The 21,029-nt window shown below is 39.3% G+C and overlaps 1 protein-coding gene across 1 annotated transcript in view; it reads left to right on the top strand.

Annotated features, from left to right (window-relative positions):
- eif2b4 (eukaryotic translation initiation factor 2B, subunit 4 delta) overlaps nucleotides 1–21,029 on the top strand; it is a 52,823-nt gene that overhangs the window by 13,341 nt on the left and 18,453 nt on the right. Inside the window, exons 4-5 of the mRNA XM_084314804.1 lie at nucleotides 12,301–12,392; nucleotides 14,686–14,800. Of these exons, the coding sequence (XP_084170930.1) occupies nucleotides 12,301–12,392; nucleotides 14,686–14,800 (207 nt within the window). The remainder of the gene's footprint in view (nucleotides 1–12,300; nucleotides 12,393–14,685; nucleotides 14,801–21,029) is intronic.

The following is a 21,029-nucleotide window of genomic DNA, read 5'->3' as shown; positions in this document are numbered from 1 at the left end:
AATGTTATAGGACCTACATATCAAAACATATAGAATCCTATAGGACCTACATATCAAAACATATAGAATGTTATAGGACCTACATATCAAAACATATAGAATGTTATAGGACCTACATATCAAAACATATAGAATCCTATAGGACCTACATATCAAAACATATAGAATCCTATAGGACCTACATATCAAAACATAGAATCCTATAGGACCTACATATCAAAACATATAGAATCCTATAGGACCTACATATCAAAACATATAGAATCCTATAGGACCTACATATCAAAACATATAGAATCCTATAGGACCTACATATCAAAACATATAGAATGTTATAGGACCTACATATCAAAACATATAGAATCCTATAGGACCTACATATCAAAACATATAGAATGTTATAGGACCTACATATCAAAACATATAGAATGTTATAGGACCTACATATCAAAACATATAGAATCCTATAGGACCTACATATCAAAACATATAGAATCCTATAGGACCTACATATCAAAACATATAGAATGTTATAGGACCTACATATCAAAACATATAGAATGTTATAGGACCTACATATCAAAACATAGAATCCTATAGGACCTACATATCAAAACATATAGAATGTTATAGGACCTACATATCAAAACATATAGAATGTTATAGAACCTACATATCAAAACATATAGAATGTTATAGGACCTACATATCAAAACATATAGAATGTTATAGGACCTATATATCAAAACATATAGAATCCTATAGGACCTACATATCAAAACATATAGAATCCTATAGGACCTACATATCAAAACATATAGAATGTTATAGGACCTACATATCAAAACATATAGAATGTTATAGGACCTACATATCAAAACATATAGAATCCTATAGGACCTACATATCAAAACATATAGAATGTTATAGGACCTACATATCAAAACATATAGAATCCTATAGGACCTACATATCAAAACATATAGAATGTTATAGGACCTACATATCAAAACATATAGAATGTTATAGGACCTACATATCAAAACATATAGAATCCTATAGGACCTACATATCAAAACATATAGAATCCTATAGGACCTACATATCAAAACATATAGAATGTTATAGGACCTACATATCAAAACATATAGAATGTTATAGGACCTACATATCAAAACATAGAATCCTATAGGACCTACATATCAAAACATATAGAATGTTATAGGACCTACATATCAAAACATATAGAATGTTATAGGACCTATATATCAAAACATATAGAATCCTATAGGACCTACATATCAAAACATATAGAATCCTATAGGACCTACATATCAAAACATATAGAATGTTATAGGACCTACATATCAAAACATATAGAATGTTATAGGACCTACATATCAAAACATATAGAATCCTATAGGACCTACATATCAAAACATATAGAATGTTATAGGACCTACATATCAAAACATATATAATCCTATAGGACCTACATATCAAAACATAATAGAATCCTATAGGACCTACATATCAAAACATATAGAATCCTATAGGACCTACATATCAAAACATATAGAATGTTATAGGACCTACATATCAAAACATATAGAATGTTATAGGACCTACATATCAAAACATATAGAATGTTATAGGACCTACATATCAAACCATATAGAATCCTATAGGACCTACATATCAAAACATATAGAATGTTATAGGACCTACATATCAAACCATATAGAATCCTATAGGACCTACATATCAAAACATATAGAATCCTATAGGACCTACATATCAAAACATATAGAATCCTATAGGACCTACATATCAAACCATATAGAATGTTATAGGACCTACATATCAAAACATATAGAATCCTATAGGACCTACATATCAAAACATATAGAATGTTATAGGACCTACATATCAAACCATATAGAATGTTATAGGACCTACATATCAAAACATATAGAATGTTATAGGACCTACATATCAAAACATATAGAATCCTATAGGACCTACATATCAAAACATATAGAATGTTATAGGACCTATATATCAAAACATAATAGAATGTTATAGGACCTACATATCAAAACATATAGAATGTTATAGGACCTATATATCAAAACATAATAGAATGTTATAGGACCTACATATCAAAACATATAGAATGTTATAGGACCTACATATCAAAACATATAGAATGTTATAGGACCTATATATCAAAACATATAGAATGTTATAGGACCTACATATCAAAACATATAGAATGTTATAGGACCTACATATCAAAACATATAGAATCCTATAGGACCTACATATCAAAACATATAGAATGTTATAGGACCTACATATCAAAACATAGAATCCTATAGGACCTACATATCAAAACATATAGAATCCTATAGGACCTACATATCAAAACATATAGAATGTTATAGGACCTACATATCAAAACATATAGAATGTTATAGGACCTACATATCAAAACATATAGAATGGTATAGGACCTACATATCAAAACATAGAATCCTATAGGACCTACATATCAAAACATATAGAATGTTATAGGACCTACATATCAAAACATATAGAATCCTATAGGACCTACATATCAAAACATATAGAATCCTATAGGACCTACATATCAAAACATATAGAATGGTATAGGACCTACATATCAAAACATATAGAATCCTATAGGACCTACATATCAAAACATATAGAATCCTATAGGACCTACATATCAAAACATATAGAATCCTATAGGACCTACATATCAAAACATATAGAATCCTATAGTAACTACATATCAAAACATATAGAATGTTATAGGACCTACATATCAAAACATATAGAATGTTATATGACCTACATATCAAAACATATAGAATGTTATAGGACCTACATATCAAAACATATAGAATGTTATAGGACCTACATATCAAAACACATAGAATCCTATAGGACCTACATATCAAAACATATAGAATCCTATAGGACCTACATATCAAAACATATAGAATCCTATAGGACCTACATATCAAAACATATAGAATGTTATAGGACCTACATATCAAAACATATAGAATGTTATAGGACCTACATATCAAAACATATAGAATGTTATAGGACCTATATATCAAAACATATAGAATGTTATAGGACCTACATATCAAAACATATAGAATGTTATAGGACCTACATATCAAAACATATAGAATCCTATAGGACCTACATATCAAAACATATAGAATGTTATAGGACCTACATATCAAAACATAGAATCCTATAGGACCTACATATCAAAACATATAGAATCCTATAGGACCTACATATCAAAACATATAGAATCCTATAGGACCTACATATCAAAACATATAGAATGTTATAGGACCTACATATCAAACCATATAGAATGTTATAGGACCTACATATCAAAACATATAGAATGTTATAGGACCTACATATCAAAACATATAGAATCCTATAGGACCTACATATCAAAACATATAGAATGTTATAGGACCTATATATCAAAACATAATAGAATGTTATAGGACCTACATATCAAAACATATAGAATGGTATAGGACCTACATATCAAAACATATAGAATCCTATAGGACCTACATATCAAAACATATAGAATGTTATAGGACCTACATATCAAAACATATAGAATGTTATAGGACCTACATATCAAAACATATAGAATCCTATAGGACCTACATATCAAAACATATAGAATGTTATAGGACCTACATATCAAAACATATAGAATCCTATAGGACCTACATATCAAAACATATAGAATGTTATAGGACCTACATATCAAAACATATAGAATGTTATAGGACCTACATATCAAAACATATAGAATGTTATAGGACCTACATATCAAAACACATAGAATCCTATAGGACCTACATATCAAACCATATAGAATCCTATAGGACCTACATATCAAAACATATAGAATCCTATAGGACCTACATATCAAAACATATATAATCCTATAGGACCTACATATCAAAACATAATAGAATCCTATAGGACCTACATATCAAAACATATAGAATCCTATAGGACCTACATATCAAAACATATAGAATCCTATAGGACCTACATATCAAACCACATAGAATCCTATAGGACCTACATATCAAAACATATAGAATGGTATAGGACCTATATATCAAAACATATAGAATCCTATAGGACCTACATATCAAACCACATAGAATCCTATAGGACCTACATATCAAAACATATAGAATGTTATAGGACCTACATATCAAAACATATAGAATGTTATAGGACCTACATATCAAAGCATATAGAATGTTATAGGACCTACATATCAAAACATAGAATCCTATAGGACCTACATATCAAAACATATAGAATCCTATAGGACCTACATATCAAAACATATAGAATCCTATAGGACCTACATATCAAAACATATAGAATGTTATAGGACCTACATATCAAAACATATAGAATGTTATAGGACCTACATATCAAAACATATAGAATCCTATAGGACCTACATATCAAAACATATAGAATCCTATAGGACCTACATATCAAAACATATAGAATCCTATAGGACCTACATATCAAAACATAGAATCCTATAGGACCTACATATCAAAACATATAGAATCCTATAGGACCTACATATCAAAACATATAGAATGTTATAGGACCTACATATCAAAACATATAGAATGTTATAGGACCTACATATCAAAACATAGAATCCTATAGGACCTACATATCAAAACATATAGAATCCTATAGGACCTACATATCAAAACATATAGAATCCTATAGGACCTACATATCAAAACATATAGAATGTTATAGGACCTACATATCAAAACATATAGAATGTTATAGGACCTACATATCAAAACATATAGAATGTTATAGGACCTACATATCAAAACATATAGAATCCTATAGGACCTACATATCAAAACATAATAGAATCCTATAGGACCTACATATCAAAACATATAGAATCCTATAGGACCTACATATCAAAACATATAGAATGTTATAGGACCTACATATCAAAATATATAGAATGTTATAGGACCTACATATCAAAACATATAGAATGTTATAGGACCTATATATCAAAACATATAGAATCCTATAGGACCTACATATCAAAACATATAGAATCCTATAGGACCTACATATCAAACCATATAGAATGTTATAGGACCTACATATCAAAACATATAGAATGTTATAGGACCTACATATCAAAACATATAGAATCCTATAGGACCTACATATCAAAACATATAGAATGTTATAGGACCTACATATCAAAACATATAGAATGTTATAGGACCTATATATCAAAACATATAGAATGTTATAGGACCTACATATCAAAACATATAGAATGTTATAGGACCTACATATCAAAACATATAGAATCCTATAGGACCTACATATCAAAACATATAGAATGTTATAGGACCTACATATCAAAACATAGAATCCTATAGGACCTACATATCAAAACATATAGAATGTTATAGGACCTACATATCAAAACATATAGAATCCTATAGGACCTACATATCAAAACATATAGAATCCTATAGGACCTACATATCAAAACATATAGAATCCTATAGGACCTACATATCAAAACATATAGAATGTTATAGGACCTACATATCAAAACATAGAATCCTATAGGACCTACATATCAAAACATAGAATCCTATAGGACCTACATATCAAAACATATAGAATGTTATAGGACCTACATATCAAAACATATAGAATGTTATAGGACCTACATATCAAAACATATAGAATGTTATAGGACCTACATATCAAAACATATAGAATCCTATAGGACCTACATATCAAAACATATAGAATCCTATAGGACCTACATATCAAAACATATAGAATGTTATAGGACCTACATATCAAAACATATAGAATCCTATAGGACCTACATATCAAAACATATAGAATGTTATAGGACCTACATATCAAAACATATAGAATGTTATAGGACCTACATATCAAAACATATAGAATGTTATAGGACCTACATATCAAAACATATAGAATGTTATAGGACCTACATATCAAAACATATAGAATGTTATAGGACCTACATATCAAAACATATAGAATGTTATAGGACCTACATATCAAAACACATAGAATCCTATAGGACCTACATATCAAAACATAGAATCCTATAGGACCTACATATCAAAACATAGAATCCTATAGGACCTACATATCAAAACATATAGAATCCTATAGGACCTACTAGGGATGCCCCGATCGATCGGCCACCGATCGTTATCGGCCGATAATCAGTATAAATATGCGATCGGTGAATTCCGATAATGAGTCATATTCGCCGATCGCGGAAACCGATCAAGCGGAGATCTCACTCGCTGTCTGTCTCAGACACACAGGACCTGCAAACTGCCGCTGCTCCTCCTCCCTAGCCCCGCCCGCACCCGTGTACAGTTTGTAAACACAGAGGACTGAGAGGCGGCTCCTCTGCTCGAGTCTATAGTGCATTCGACCTGAGCTAACGTTAGCTACCTAGCTATCGTTACTGTTTGTGCACGCCTAGCAATGGTGGAAACCCCTGGGGATTGGGGTCCTTTTTGATACATCATGTTTAAAGCCATATAATTTTACCTGTTTACTATTTTTAAAACATTTTTCTACCCATGATTAACAGTAATAGTATAATCTCAATATATCTCTCAACATATTACTCATATTTATGAATTATAACCACTCAAACCTGTGTTTGTTTGATAGAACGTGTTTTTTCATCGAAAAAAACGGATAAATGTTGTTTTTGACCATATTTCCCATTTTTTTTTGATAAATACCAATTAGAAATATCTCGACGAATTACCTCTGAATACGAATCAAAGAAAATATTAAAGATTCGATGACTAGTTCTGCCAGAAACGGCGTTGAGGCGAAACGTTACTAGTGCTCAACTGACTGCGGGCGGTTCGAAAAAAACGGATAAATGTTGTTTTTGACCATATTTCCCATATTTATTTTTGATAAATACCAATTAGAAATATCTCGACGAATTACCTCTGAATACGAATCAAAAAAAATATTAAAGATTCGATGACTAGTTCGGCCAGAAACGGCGTTGAGGCGAACGTTACTAAGCGCTCAACTGACTGCGGGCGGTTCGAAAAAAACGGATAAATGTTGTTTTTGACCATATTTCCCATATTTTTTTTTGATAAATACCAATTAGAAATATCTCGACGAATTACCTCTGAATACGAATCAAAAAAAATATTAAAGATTCGATGACTAGTTCGGCCAGAAACGGCGTTGAGGCGAAACGTTACTAAGTGCTCAACTGACCTAAATATGCTGCGGGCGGTTCCATGTGTTGCTGCGGCAGGAATCTTGAACTCTGGTCGGTGGTGGGAGGAGGACCAGAGGTGATCCGTGCAGTACACTTCCTCGTTGGCGCGCGCCGGCTATGGGGGTCTTGTGTTTCGGCGTGTGGCGCGCTGTGGACTGCGCGGTCCGGTTCGCCTCTGGTTCTGTCTTGAAAATCCACTGGCTCCCCCCCCCACCACCCCAAAACCTGTGTCCGGAGTTTCAATCATATCTCACCTCCCCTGAATTGTGGCAAAGTTATCTGTGGAGCGATGACGCCACCATGAGTTTTACATCGGTAACAGCACATCCCTGCATATACAAGGTCCTTAGCTCGTGGAATATGCAAAGGGTGGGAATATATATCGAGAATTGAACGAATAAGAGCAGATTTAAAAATGCTTAAAAATGCCGTTTTAACATTGAAGTGGATGGGAGTAGAAAAAGGGACTAGGGGTGAACAAGTCACTAAATCTGTAACAATTTTTCTAGAGTGTTTCATGTTATAAGCTTTTCACACAATGAACATATATGTAAAATTAAGATATTTACCCAATTTCATGAAATAATAATAAACACAGACACCGCTGTGCTCACACACACACTCAAAATATTTCAAAAAAGTAGAAAAAGGGACCAGGGGTGCACAAGGGTTAAACAAAATTACCCAGTCAACTATTCACTTTTAGTAGGCATTGTATAACGGTATTTAGCCGGCTAGCTACTGATAGCTCCTGATATCAACAAATGCTCCAGCAAGTCTAGTAGTCCATGTTGATACCTCCGTTAGCTCGCGTTAGCTGACGTTAGTTCACTGTTCAAAACGAAATGTCCCATTGAACTAAATAGTTCACTGAGGCGTTGTCTTAACGTCATCTAGCCGGCTAGCAGTAGCTACAGATAGCTCCTGATATCAATGTCTTATAACATTGATTCAATGCGTATTTGAGCTGAGGGCTTCCTGAATGTGATATGACCAAAGCACAGTAACGTTATACCAATAGGGTCCAGCTGCAGCGCAGGAGAATCCTTGCTGGAGCTGGAGGCTACTAGAGTACACACAGACAGTGGAGCTGTTTGCAGATAGCGAGCATTTTGACTTGTTGCGTGGTGGCAATGTCTCGCAGATAATACAAGTACAAGTCTAATTATATAATATATATATTTTATATATATAAAAAAATATATATATAAAATAATTTAAAAAAAATTTAATCAAAAACGATCGGATCGGTATCGGCCGATATGGCTCACGACGATCGGTGATCGTATCGGTGGCAAAAAACGTGATCGGGGCATCCCTAGGACCTACATATCAAAACATATAGAATCCTATAGGACCTACATATCAAAACATATAGAATCCTATAGGACCTACATATCAAAACATATAGAATGTTATAGGACCTACATATCAAAACATATAGAATGTTATAGGACCTACATATCAAAACATATAGAATCCTATAGGACCTACATATCAAAACATATAGAATCCTATAGGACCTACATATCAAAACATATAGAATCCTATAGGACCTACATATCAAAACATATAGAATCCTATAGGACCTACATATCAAAACATATAGAATGTTATAGGACCTACATATCAAACCATATAGAATGTTATAGGACCTACATATCAAACCATATAGAATCCTATAGGACCTACATATCAAAACATAGAATGTTATAGGACCTACATATAGAATCATATAGGACCTGCATATCAAAACATATAGAATGTTATAGGACCTACATATCAAAACATATAGAATGTTATAGGACCTACATATCAAACCATATAGAATCCTATAGGACCTAATTGTTCACCGCATGTGATTTTGCTGCATCATGTGAACGTTTCTTCTAGGTGCCAGATCACAGTGCCGCTAAAAAGGTATCAGGGATCAAGGTCTGGCTTCCAAAACGTGTGCTGTTTGTTGAGTTTGATCTTCTGTTTTGTTTGCTAATCGTTGATATTTTTTTTGTATTTCCACGTCACCTTTTTTTTCACAGCCCATCTTTTCCGATATTTTTCAAGAATGGTAATCTCTTGGTTTGTCCAAAAACACAGGACTATGTTATGACTCAGTTCCATTGAAAGTGTTTAAAGGGATAGTTGGAAACCTAGCCGTACAGTATTTCTTACTTACTGTTAGCTACAAACCGACACAAAGTCAACGAGGACAAGCTCCTTCCTGTCTGTATGAGCTGACAGAATGAATGAATGAATGAAAACTTTATTTAACAGATTGCAGAATGGGTACAATACAGTACGGCTCAATACACACAATTGTTAAGGGGATGCAGACCAGAGAAAGACTTTTGTCTTGTTTACATCAGGGTCCCCCATTTTCAATTCATATTGACATTTATGACATACACAACATACATGACATTTATGGCATAGGGACATACAGGTATATAGTACTGATACATTTGTGACGGAGGCTCGCTGAACTCTACTACACAGTGAGCACCAGGTAGATTTCAGTGAGCCTCACTCAACTTGTACAGAAAGGAGCTCGACTCCAATGACTTTGCATTGATTTGCGGCTAACTAGGAACGGCATGGATTGTGCTGTGAAAGGATTTTATCGACCAACATCATCATTAGGGATGCACCGAATGGGAAATTCTTGGCCGAAACCGATACCGAAAATAGAAAACAGTTGGCCGAAAACCGAATGCCGAAAGGCCGAAAATGATTCATAGAATAGAATTATATAAAAATAAATAAAACATTTATTCAGCACTTCTGAATGCATACAGTACATTAATTCCATCTTTTCTCTGGCTGCCGCGGCGGACATCTGTGCTCTACTGAGCGCACCTTTCTAGTCCCCCGATGAATGTGCTCTCTTGACTCGGCACAGTAGACGCGCGACGTGTATGCTCGAGAAAGATTATATTATCAACGACAGACAGCGTCAATGTGAGAAACACTATCCCCCCCCTCTCGCTCTGAAGAATATGCATATTAGATCACTCAGTGATTAACCGTGACGGGCATATAGTAAATAAGGATGTTAAAGGCGCATTTATGGGACGCGTTGCGCGCAGAGTTTACATAGAAACAGCGCGCCTCCCGACAGTGCGACATCATCACAACAACACGCGTTAGGTTATAGGTTGTTTCTGTTTCTGTGATATATTTTCGGTGAAAAAACTCTTTCGGCCAAAAGCCGAAAGGCTATTTTTTGCCATTTTCGGTCGAAAACTTTCGGTGGCCGAAATTTCGGTGCATCCCTAATCATCATCATGGGTAAGTAATAGGGATGTCCGATATTATCGGCCGATATTGGCATTCAAATGTGATATTGGAAAATATCTATCGGTTTTCAAAAAAATTAAGATTTTTTTTTTACATTTCTAGAACCTTTATTTACCCAAGCAAGCGAGTAAGAACAAATTCTGATTTTATTTATTGTCAAAAGTATGCATAATGTTGTGTTAATTCCACAACAAGAGATATGTAATGTTAATTACCTGAAATTATTCAGTTTTTTTGGGGGGGGGGGGGGGGGGGGGAACCCTGCATATATCGGTATCGGTTGGTATCGGTATCGGAAATTAAGAGTTGGACAATATCGGTGTATCGGTAAAAAAGCCAATATCGAGCATCCCTAGTAAGTAAGAAATAGGACTAGGGTTCAGAAGACCAGAACTAATCCTTACAGGTAACGAGTTGTTACACAGGTTGGTATCTTTATCTTCTTGTCTTTTGTGTTTCTTTGTGTGTCCTGTGCTTTCCTACACGGGACTGTTTGCTGTGAAGGTCTTTGACTGTATTCTCTAGGTAGCGTCCCGGGAGACACATTGTTTGGAGAGCCACGAGGGTGTTACCATGACCTGCACCTGGCCCTATGTAGTAGATCAGTGGTTCTCAAGCTGTTTTTAATCATGTGTCAAGGATAGGCCTCGATTATGGAAAAATCCTAATTGCGATTATTTTGATTGATATTGAAATCACGATTTTTTTTAAACATTGATTTGAGAACACCATTATGACAACGACTGGATTTGTTTGACCTTTCTTCTCTTCCACAAGTAACCAAAATACGATCACTGGAGAAACACGCCATGACTATTTATTCAAGATGATCTTGTTTTTATGATTGTGTGGGAAGCCAAAATCATAATTGAAATTGAAACCCAATGAATCGTCCCCTGGCCCTAGTCAAGGACCCCCAAACCGATACACATTAGGCTGCAGACTCCACCACCTTGGTGTGTTCCTTCAACATATTGAATAAATAATATTACATTATTGTGCCCCCCTTTGCCTTTTATTTTTTTAAATAAATAAGATATGAAAATTAGTTGGGGGGGAAAAGTTCAATAATTTAAGATAATACATTTAAGTCCAGAATCCTATAGTTTGCACTATAGGATCCTGCATATAGTTCTATAGGTTGTACTATACTGTAGGCTCCTCTACTATTGAGGAGAGTGGAGTGAACCTACAACCAGAATAGACTACAACTCTGACTTCCATTGGACTGGTTTCAATAGTGAAGGAAATAGTGAAATGAAATTATGCCCTGGGTCCCAGGTTGAGAACCACTGTAGTAACTAGATGGAACAAATTCACTTCATGACCATTTTCCATTTTCAGATCAAATCTGTTTAAAATATGCAACACGTATCAAGTTAAAACAGCCTCTTAGCTCTCCAAGGACCAGCGTGAAGGATTTTTACTAACTCAACAGTTTTCGGGTTTGCTATAGACCTTGCCTCAACAGGGATGATGTGCCTGTTGTTTTCCTGTTTGACCAAACTCTTTGAGTTCTAAACCACGTGGACATTTGGTGATAATGAAATATAATATTTTCTCTTTTGTTTGTTTTTCTTTAGATCCCGCTCCGGTCTGATTATGGCTACAAAGTCAGCTTGTTTTCTCACCTTCACCAGTACAGTCGGAAAGCTCCTCTCACGCAGCAGCTCAGGTAACACACTTCACACTATGAACAAATACTAAAAAAACATAGGTTAATACAAATAAAATATTTTATTAAATAGTTTATAATCGAACAATATAAAAGTATAGAAACTATTTAAAAGTCTCAACATGTTTTGGGACAAGGGCCTTCATCAGAGAAATGACTCCTTTGTCATTGTTTTTCTAGTCAAGTCTTTTATTTATAAAGCACATTTAAAACGAACCCATATTGACCAAAATAAATATATAATATATAATAACATGGAATAATAAAAAACATTAAAAACAGATCATAGGCACAAATCAACACATTAAAAACAGATCATAGGCGCAAATCAACACATTAACACTTTAATCGCCGGAGACGCCGAAACTCGTCATTCCCCGCCATGCTCATTCTGCCGAAGACGCCGTAACACGTCTTTGATATCAATATTTCAAAAATCTGTGATCGAAATCATATTTCTCCCCCGGGGACCTGAGATATACTGCTGAGCTCCACTCAACTCTCTAACGGTTCAAGAGCGCCATCTGGTGGCCGATCGGCAGATCGCCCAACAGGAAGTGATCTGTGGATGAAGTGGTGCTCACCCATATTTCGTCCGGGCACTCGCTATCGTTAGAGGGACTCCATCTTGACACAGTGAACACCGATCGGTGCAAATAACTCGATAAACAACATGATTTGGACGTATACTATTATACAACCTGGAAATGGATCGGGTATTTATACATCCCATAATAGGAATATCTCTGCTCCACGCTCATCGCCCAATGGCGCGAGGAAGATACGGTAAGATCCAGCGTTATTTTCCAACGTGTTCTTTACTAACTGCTCTGATGATCATATCACCCACACTAGATGAATGATATAAAGTTGCCCACGGAATTATAAACGACCCCCCGCCCATCCGGTCAACATCAGATCATACGTAGTAACTCCTAGAAGCACATCCAGTTGACATTTTTTATCTCGCACAGATTCCTACCAAACTGTATTTGATCATCAATATAATGCATTTAGGGCTATAAATCAAGTTCTGGAGAAAGCTGCAGAAAACGATAAAAACATACTTATACTTTAGACCGTATTTTAGTATGAATATGTGAATGAAAAAGTATAACGTTGCTACACCCTGAACAATAGATATAGGACATTGAATGGGCCATAATAATGTCAATTTAGCAATACAATTTAAAAAGTTATAGCCCTGCAAAGAAGGGGAACTTCTCCATAGACAAATAGAGCTGGCGAGGGATGGTAAATTATGAATTTAACCATGACGATCAAAGTGTTAAAAACAGATCATAGGCACAAATCAACACATTAAAAACAGATCATAGGCACAAATCAACACATTAAAAACAGATCATAGGCACAAATCAACATGTTAAAACCTTTAGTTATTGGGGTGCTCCAGTAGCACACCATGTTACCGCGCTGCGTCGCGGGACTCCGTGCTGCGTCACGGATCTGGTTGACTCCGAGTTCGATTCCCGGACTCGCCGTCATTTGCCGAATGTCTCCCCCTGCTCTCTCTCCCGTTTCACCCTACAACTGTCGGTCATGCTTGACCAGAAAAGCGATAAACGCTAAAAAAGAAAGTAAAAAAAAGAAGAAAAAAAAAACTTTAGTTATTGATAAGAATTATGATTGGGCATAACCTGACTTTACACACTGACGTCTCCCTGACAGATAAGCTTGGAACCAATCACATGCATTTCTATCCAAACCAATAGTAGCTAATCTTTTTAAGAGTAAATCGTGAAACTGATCAACTGTATCAAAAGCTTTTGATTCATTCCAGCTATGCAGTTGAGATAAAAATGGATCTGCCACACACACAAACTCCTGTTATCATTTTGAATTGCCAGGTCCTAGAACCAGCGCTTTGGGGAGATCTTTTATTTTTAGAGCATTAACTCTTTGGAATGGTCTGCCTCGGAACCTCTGCTGCATTTACAGTAGATTCACTTTAAAAAAGAATCTTAAATTGTTTTTAACACTGTAAAGTAGTTTTTTGTTTTTGTTTTACACTAATGTAATTTTAGCTATCTTAATTGTTACAGTAGTTTCATTATGCATTGTGTGTACTGACTTTTAATAATTTTGTTTTTGCAATGGTGATTGTTTTTGTATGTTTTTTTGTGTGTGGACCCCAGGAAGACTAGCTGGTTGCTATCGCATAAAATAAAATAAAGTTTTGCATTGTATCAGGATTTACATTCACTTCACGTCCAAAATACTTGAAGAACCTAATCCTATTGATCTGTCAAATGATTTGTTGCGTCTGCGGCAGCATTCCCTCCACGGTGATCCACCCTGCGATCGTGAGGCTCGGTCTGCAGTACTCCCAGGGGATCGTGGCCGGGTCCAACGCCCGCTCCGTGGCCCTGCTGCATGCCTTCAAACAGGTACCAGTCTGAACACACACCCACCCATTCAGTCTGATGATCCATGCTATGCTATGCTATTGGCTGGATTGATTGATTGATTGAAAACTTTATTAACAGATTGCAGAATGGGTACAATACAGTACGGCTCAATACACGCAATTGTTAAGCGGATGCAAACCAGAGAAAGACTTTCGTCTTGTTTACATCAGGGTCCCCCATTTTCAATTCATAATGATATGACATGCACGACATATAGATATACAGATCATGACATTTATGACATACATCAGCGGTTCTCAACAGGGGTGCCGCAGAGAGCTGCCAGGGGTGCCTTGAGATAAAAAAATATATATATTTGAATTATTTTTGGATTACAGAAAATTATCACTAAAGTGCTGTCTGTTGCAGCTGCACTGTTTTCTATGAAAATACCATATTTGGATAAGTTTGACCATTTCTCAAAATCTGAAAATCATTATTTAATAAAACACAGAAAAGGATCACCAAGTTACTCTGGATAAAAAAAAACTTTACAGACAACATTGAGACAAAGCTTCCTGACACATCTCCATCCAAACTCTTGGAAGAACTCATTGAAATCTCATCTGATGCCACCTGAAGAGCTAGTTTCAGAGTGTGGTGCAGGGAACAAACTTAACTTTTTGACTTACCTAGATTTAAAAAACTACCAGCCAGGCAGATTTTTTACCAGCCAAAAATGATAAAACGCATGCACACACACAGGGAAATGGAGAGTGCCCCCCCCCCCATTTCCCTTTCCCCAGTCCACACTGTCTGCTGTTCTCTGCATCTGTAAATGCAGATATAAGTACTTTATTCTTATTTTATTATCATTATTTTCTTTCCAATGAAATGAAAATCAGAAAATATTACATTATGATGGAAAATATGAAAGTCAATGCTTGAAGGAAAATGGGCTTCATTCTATTTATTTAATGTTCTGTAAAAGTCTTGTTGAATGTAATGTTTTATGTTTTGTGTGGACCCCAGGAAGACTAGTTGTTCTCATGCAACAGCTAATGGGGATCCTAATAAACTCAAACTCTTCACTAGTCACTCAGTAGGATGTAACTTCCAGAGGCGTTGGTACAGTGAGTGTCTGTCTGGCAGGTCTCCTCAAGACTCAGTGAGAGCTTGTTAGCTTACGCTAATGTAACGTTCATTTCGGGCGATGTGGGCATAAAGGAATGGCGACGATGCAACGCATGTTAGATGCATTTGACCTGTAACTGAGGGGTACAATTCCCTGACTGTATTACTAGATATGATACTTACTACCACTACCTTTGTACTTAATATTCGGCCACCCAGTACACGGCATAAATATATTATCATAAACACTCTCACGTAGATGAAACGGATCCAACACAAATGTACGAAGTCGAAGTATGCGTTTATTACTACACAGCAATGGTGTGTAGAGCAAGCACTTAATCACTTAATTACATTTATGAATTGAAATAGTATGCACTTTTATGGCAAAGAGTATTCGTCGGTATATCAATAGAGAATGTCCAATCTCTGATGGCGCAGGTGGTAAATATACGACCTGGAATAGTTAAGGAATAACAGCAATGATACTTTAATGATTATATACTAGATACACTAAGGGGGGGTTAATCCGGTCGCTTGTAAGCCGACAGGAGTAGGAGGGGGGGGGGGGGGTAGAATCCGGCTGCCTCGTCCGGCCAAGGGTATCCCAGGTGAACCCACTGTAGTGCCGTTCAATGCGCCGGCGATCCTTGGACCACAGATGAAAGCAGGTGGACTCTTTGTGGGCCGGCTCTCTCCGGTCCACGGGGGAGAGACGTGAAGCGACCTCGTCTTGCAGAGCGTCTCCTCACCTTGCGTCCTCTCCAGGGGGGGGGGTTCCAACACACGGCAGTGTCGGGGGTCTTTATCCATGGAATAATCAAAGTATACAAAGCATAATCCGTGCCTGGGAAGGCGGGCTGTCGTCGGTAGAATAATCCGGTATACAGGTCCACTCGCTCGTCGGCTCTGGGGCTCCTCGGGTGCAGCTTCACATGGGGTCAACCACCCTGGGTAAGCAGCCAGTTCTCTGCCCGAAACGATGGGGTACTGACTACGGTAGTATTCTCACCGCACGAAGCATTATATATTAACAGACTATTATTAGCTTAATAGACTACGTCCAACTCGACGATATAGTGCCAAATATGACTATTCAAATATTAATATACACGATGTCTCAATACCGATGGTAGGCGAACTTGGCCTTACTCCCACACGTGGCGTCGCGGGGAGGCTTTACGTCTGTGACTCTATTGGAGGGTAAGAAACTGGACTGAAAAGAAAGTCCTACTTTAGTAGCGCAGTATATATACGCACTATGAACAAATAGTCCCATTAGTGGTGCGGTAGCCAGATTCCTACGCGGAACTAGGACTTGTTCGTACATGTGGAGCGGTACGTTTGAACTGGGTCTGAGGGGTATGGCAGCCTGGCACCAAGGTCTCGACCAATAGTAGAATGGAGACTATTATGGGATGTTCAGTAGGCTAGAATGGATATTCAATGCATATTGTACAAGGAATATACAAGGGATATCAGGGAATATTAGAGAATATACAAATACAATTAAATATATATATATAAATAAATATATTCGGTTTAATCTGGCCCTTCACAACAGCCACCCCCTGATTGGTCCCAGACCTAATCAGTTAAACAGAGACAGATTAATCGCGTTGTCTATTTACACATAAGGGTTTGCTGTAGGGGTCAGTCAACTTCACAAAGTCATAGGGTTGTAGGGTCATGGTCATCATCGATTGTGTCTGGGAGTCGAGGCAGTTCTATGAGCCTCGCCACGGGACGGGTGTAAGTGCGACCCTGGACGAGCACTTCAGCTGCTCGGACCTTGCCGTCGGCACCGGTGATCACTTTGCTTACGCGGCCGGCCGGCCACATAGCTCTGGGCAGTGATTGATCAATAATCATGACGACTGTTCCTTCTGTCAAATTGTCTCTCTCCTTTACCCACTTCTGGCGGGTCTGTAGAGACGGTAGGTAGTGCAGTAGGAAACTGTTCCAAAACTTGTCGGCTAATACTTGGCTGTACCTCCACATTCGTCGGCCGTTCGCTTCTTCAGGCCGGTACATTGTCTGGGGTAATGCAGGATCTAGCCGCCCCATCAGGAGTGTGTTGGGGGTAACTGGGTCGATATCCGCCACATCACTGGAGACATATCCGAGGGGCTTCGAGTTAAGTACTCCCTCAATCTCCGTGAGGACTGTCATTAGGACTTCTTCCGCCACAGTCTGGGCCCCAAGTACTGCGTACAGGGCTGTCTTTATGGAGCGCACTTCTCGTTCCCAAGTGCCACCGAAGTGGGGTGCGTTTGGGGGGTTGAATTGGAAATCAACCTGTGCTGGAGCGAGGTGGGTCTTAAGTTCTGGGCCCATAGCTTGGAAGCTCTCTCTCAGCTCTCTTTCGCCGCCTTTGAAGTTTGTCCCATGATCGGACAATAGGGTAGACGGTCTTCCTTTCCGTGATGTGAATCTTCGGAAGGCCATAAGGAATGAGTCTGTGCTCATGGTCGGGAGAAGCTCGATGTGTATCGCTCTGGTGGTCACGATTCGGAGGCGACATGGAGGAAGGTCAGCCATCCTTGGTATGCTGGGCTGCGCGCGCCACTTGCGGCAGTCTAGACATGTTCGCTGGAAGCGTCGTACCGCCTCTCTTCCTTGTAGGATCCAGTAACGACGTCTGATTTCCGCGAAGACTCTTTCTGCTCCTGCGTGATGTACATCCTCATCGTATTTCTTTATAATCAGCTCTGTGACCTTGTGTCGGCTGTTCAATACGATCGGGTATTTAATGTCATCCGGTAGATTGGGGGCTCTGCGTAGGCGACCACCCACTCTGATGAGGGTATGAGCGTCGCTCTCGGGGGCCAGATGAATTAATCTGCTGTCGGATGGGACGGGCTTTCCTCCCTGTAGACAGGCCAATTCATCGGGGAACGAGTCTCTCTGGGCTCGCTGCAGTAAAAGCAATTCTGCTTCCTCGTAGTTAGCTGCTGACATATCAGCGGGGGACTTGCACTCCGGGTGGTACCGCAGGAATGTTCTTTGTTGTGCACTCTCTATGGACGTGCAATCGTCTATGTTAGGGTCGGTGGAGGCTACGGTGCTCAATCCACAGAACACAGACTTCTTATTTTCCACCTCCTCTGGACTTGCTTCCCTCGGGATAGGCATGGGCCACTGTCCTTCCGGGAGTCTTAGGAATGCGGGGCCGTCACTGTAGACATTGCGACGGGTGAGGTCATCCAGGGGCATCCCCCGGGTGATGACGTCAGCTGGGTTCTGTTTTGTATCAACGTAGCGCCACTCTGTTTCTCCGGTTAACTCTTCGGTTAAGTCTTGAATCTCGGTGACTCTGACTCCCACGAAGACTTTGTACTTGCATGAGTCCGATTTGATCCAGGCGAGTACCGTCGTGGAATCTGACCACAGGATTGTTCTAGACACCGGTATGGTGAGCTCACGTTGGATGAGCGTGGCTAGGTGCGCTCTGGCTAGGGCTGCGCAGAGCTCTAGACGTGGGATAGATTGTTGCTTGCGTGGGGCTATTCTCGAGCGGGCGAGGACAAATGCTGTGTAGATCTCTCCCCCCTGGTCTTGGGCCCGCAAGTAGGCTACTGATCCGTATGCGACCTCTGAGGCGTCACTGAAGACGTGTAAGTCCATTTTACATGTCTCTGGGCTCACCGTGGGTGGGAAGTAGCTTCGGCGCATATTAACGCCTGGGAGTGAGTGGAGCTCCATCTCCCACTCTCTCCAGGTGGATGCAAGGTGTGCGGGAATGGGGTCGTCCCAGCCCTGGTCCTTGTCCCACAATGCTCGTACAATCATTTTTGCCCTGGTGGTGTACGGTAGAATACATCCTAGCGGGTCATATTGTCGGGCGAGTGTTGTGTACACACTCCGTCTGGTGGTCGGCGCCGCCGCCGGCCTTCCCTGCTCCGTAGTCAGGGGCTTGTGTCTGTAGTGAAGCGAATCTGTTTTGAATCGCCACACCAATCCCAGGGTCATCTCCTGGGCTTCTCCCGGGATTGTAGCCATCCAGGTCTCGCTGCTGGCTGCCTTGTCCTCGGAGGAGAGGCTGCGCAGTACTTGCGGATCGCTGCTGGCCCACTGCCTGAGATCAAAGCCGCCTTTGATCAATGAGGCGCGGAGTTTAATCAGGAGAGCCTCGGCTTCTTCTTGGGTTGAAAGGCTTTGTAGACAGTTGTCTACGTAGAAGCTGTTCTTTACGCTGTGTCGGACCTCTTCGTCCGCTGCTGGGTCCTCTGCTACATGTTTCTGTAGTGCAAATGTAGCACAGCAGGGGCTGCACGTCGTTCCGAAGGGGAGGACTTCCCATTGGTAGATGGCTGGGTGCTCATCTCCTGGCTTCTCTCTCCATAGGAACCGTAACAGGGGCTTGTCCGCCTCTACTAATCTCACCTGCAGGAACATTCCTTTAATGTCCCCGCTGATGGCCACCTTTTCCTGGCGGAAGCGGAGTAGAACGCCGAGTAGGGAGGGGCCGAGTGTGGGACCGGGCAGTAACTCTTTATTTAGATTTTGGGATCCGATCTGGTAGCTGCAGTTAAATACTATGCGGTCTTTACCGTTGTGATGGACCTTGTGGTGGGGCACGTACCACGATTCAGTGGTCTGGTCAGCCTCTTTAATGTCCATCTTTGTGACGTGTCCCGCTGTGATGAGCTTCTCAATCTCAGCGCGGTATACACTCTCTTGGGCGGGGTTCTTGGCTAAGCGCCGCTCCGTGTTCAGCAGGTACCGTTCTGTGGCGTCTGTCTTGGCGTGGAAAGTAGGCATTCCTTCTCGCCGCAGGAGTGGCGTGGCGTATCTCAACACGCCGTTGACCGGGACTCTCTTGGTCCCTGTCTCGAGGAGGTGAATGGCGTAAATGTCATCTTTAGAGCGAATGTCTTTCTTTCCGTTCTTAAAGGGCATTTGTTCCAAGGTCCATAGCCGCTCTACGTGTTGCAGGAGTGCGGTTTCTCCCTCTGTGACTCGGGAGTGGAGACATCTAGTGGCTGTACTTCGGTTGAGAGATTTGGCGAGCAGGCCTTGGAGAGTCCATCCCAAACGGGTCTCGACTGCTGCAGGACAGCCTCGGGGTCCGGTATGAACCCGGTCTATCGGGACAATGAGGTCTGCATGGTCGGAGCCTATCAACAGGGTC

Source organism: Notolepis coatsorum (assembly GCF_963971535.1).
Source record: "Notolepis coatsorum genome assembly, chromosome: 5".
Classification (NCBI taxonomy): domain Eukaryota; kingdom Metazoa; phylum Chordata; class Actinopteri; order Aulopiformes; family Paralepididae; genus Notolepis; species Notolepis coatsorum.
The sequence above is the reverse complement of the archived record's forward strand: the minus strand, read 5'-3'. Positions and strand labels throughout refer to the sequence as shown.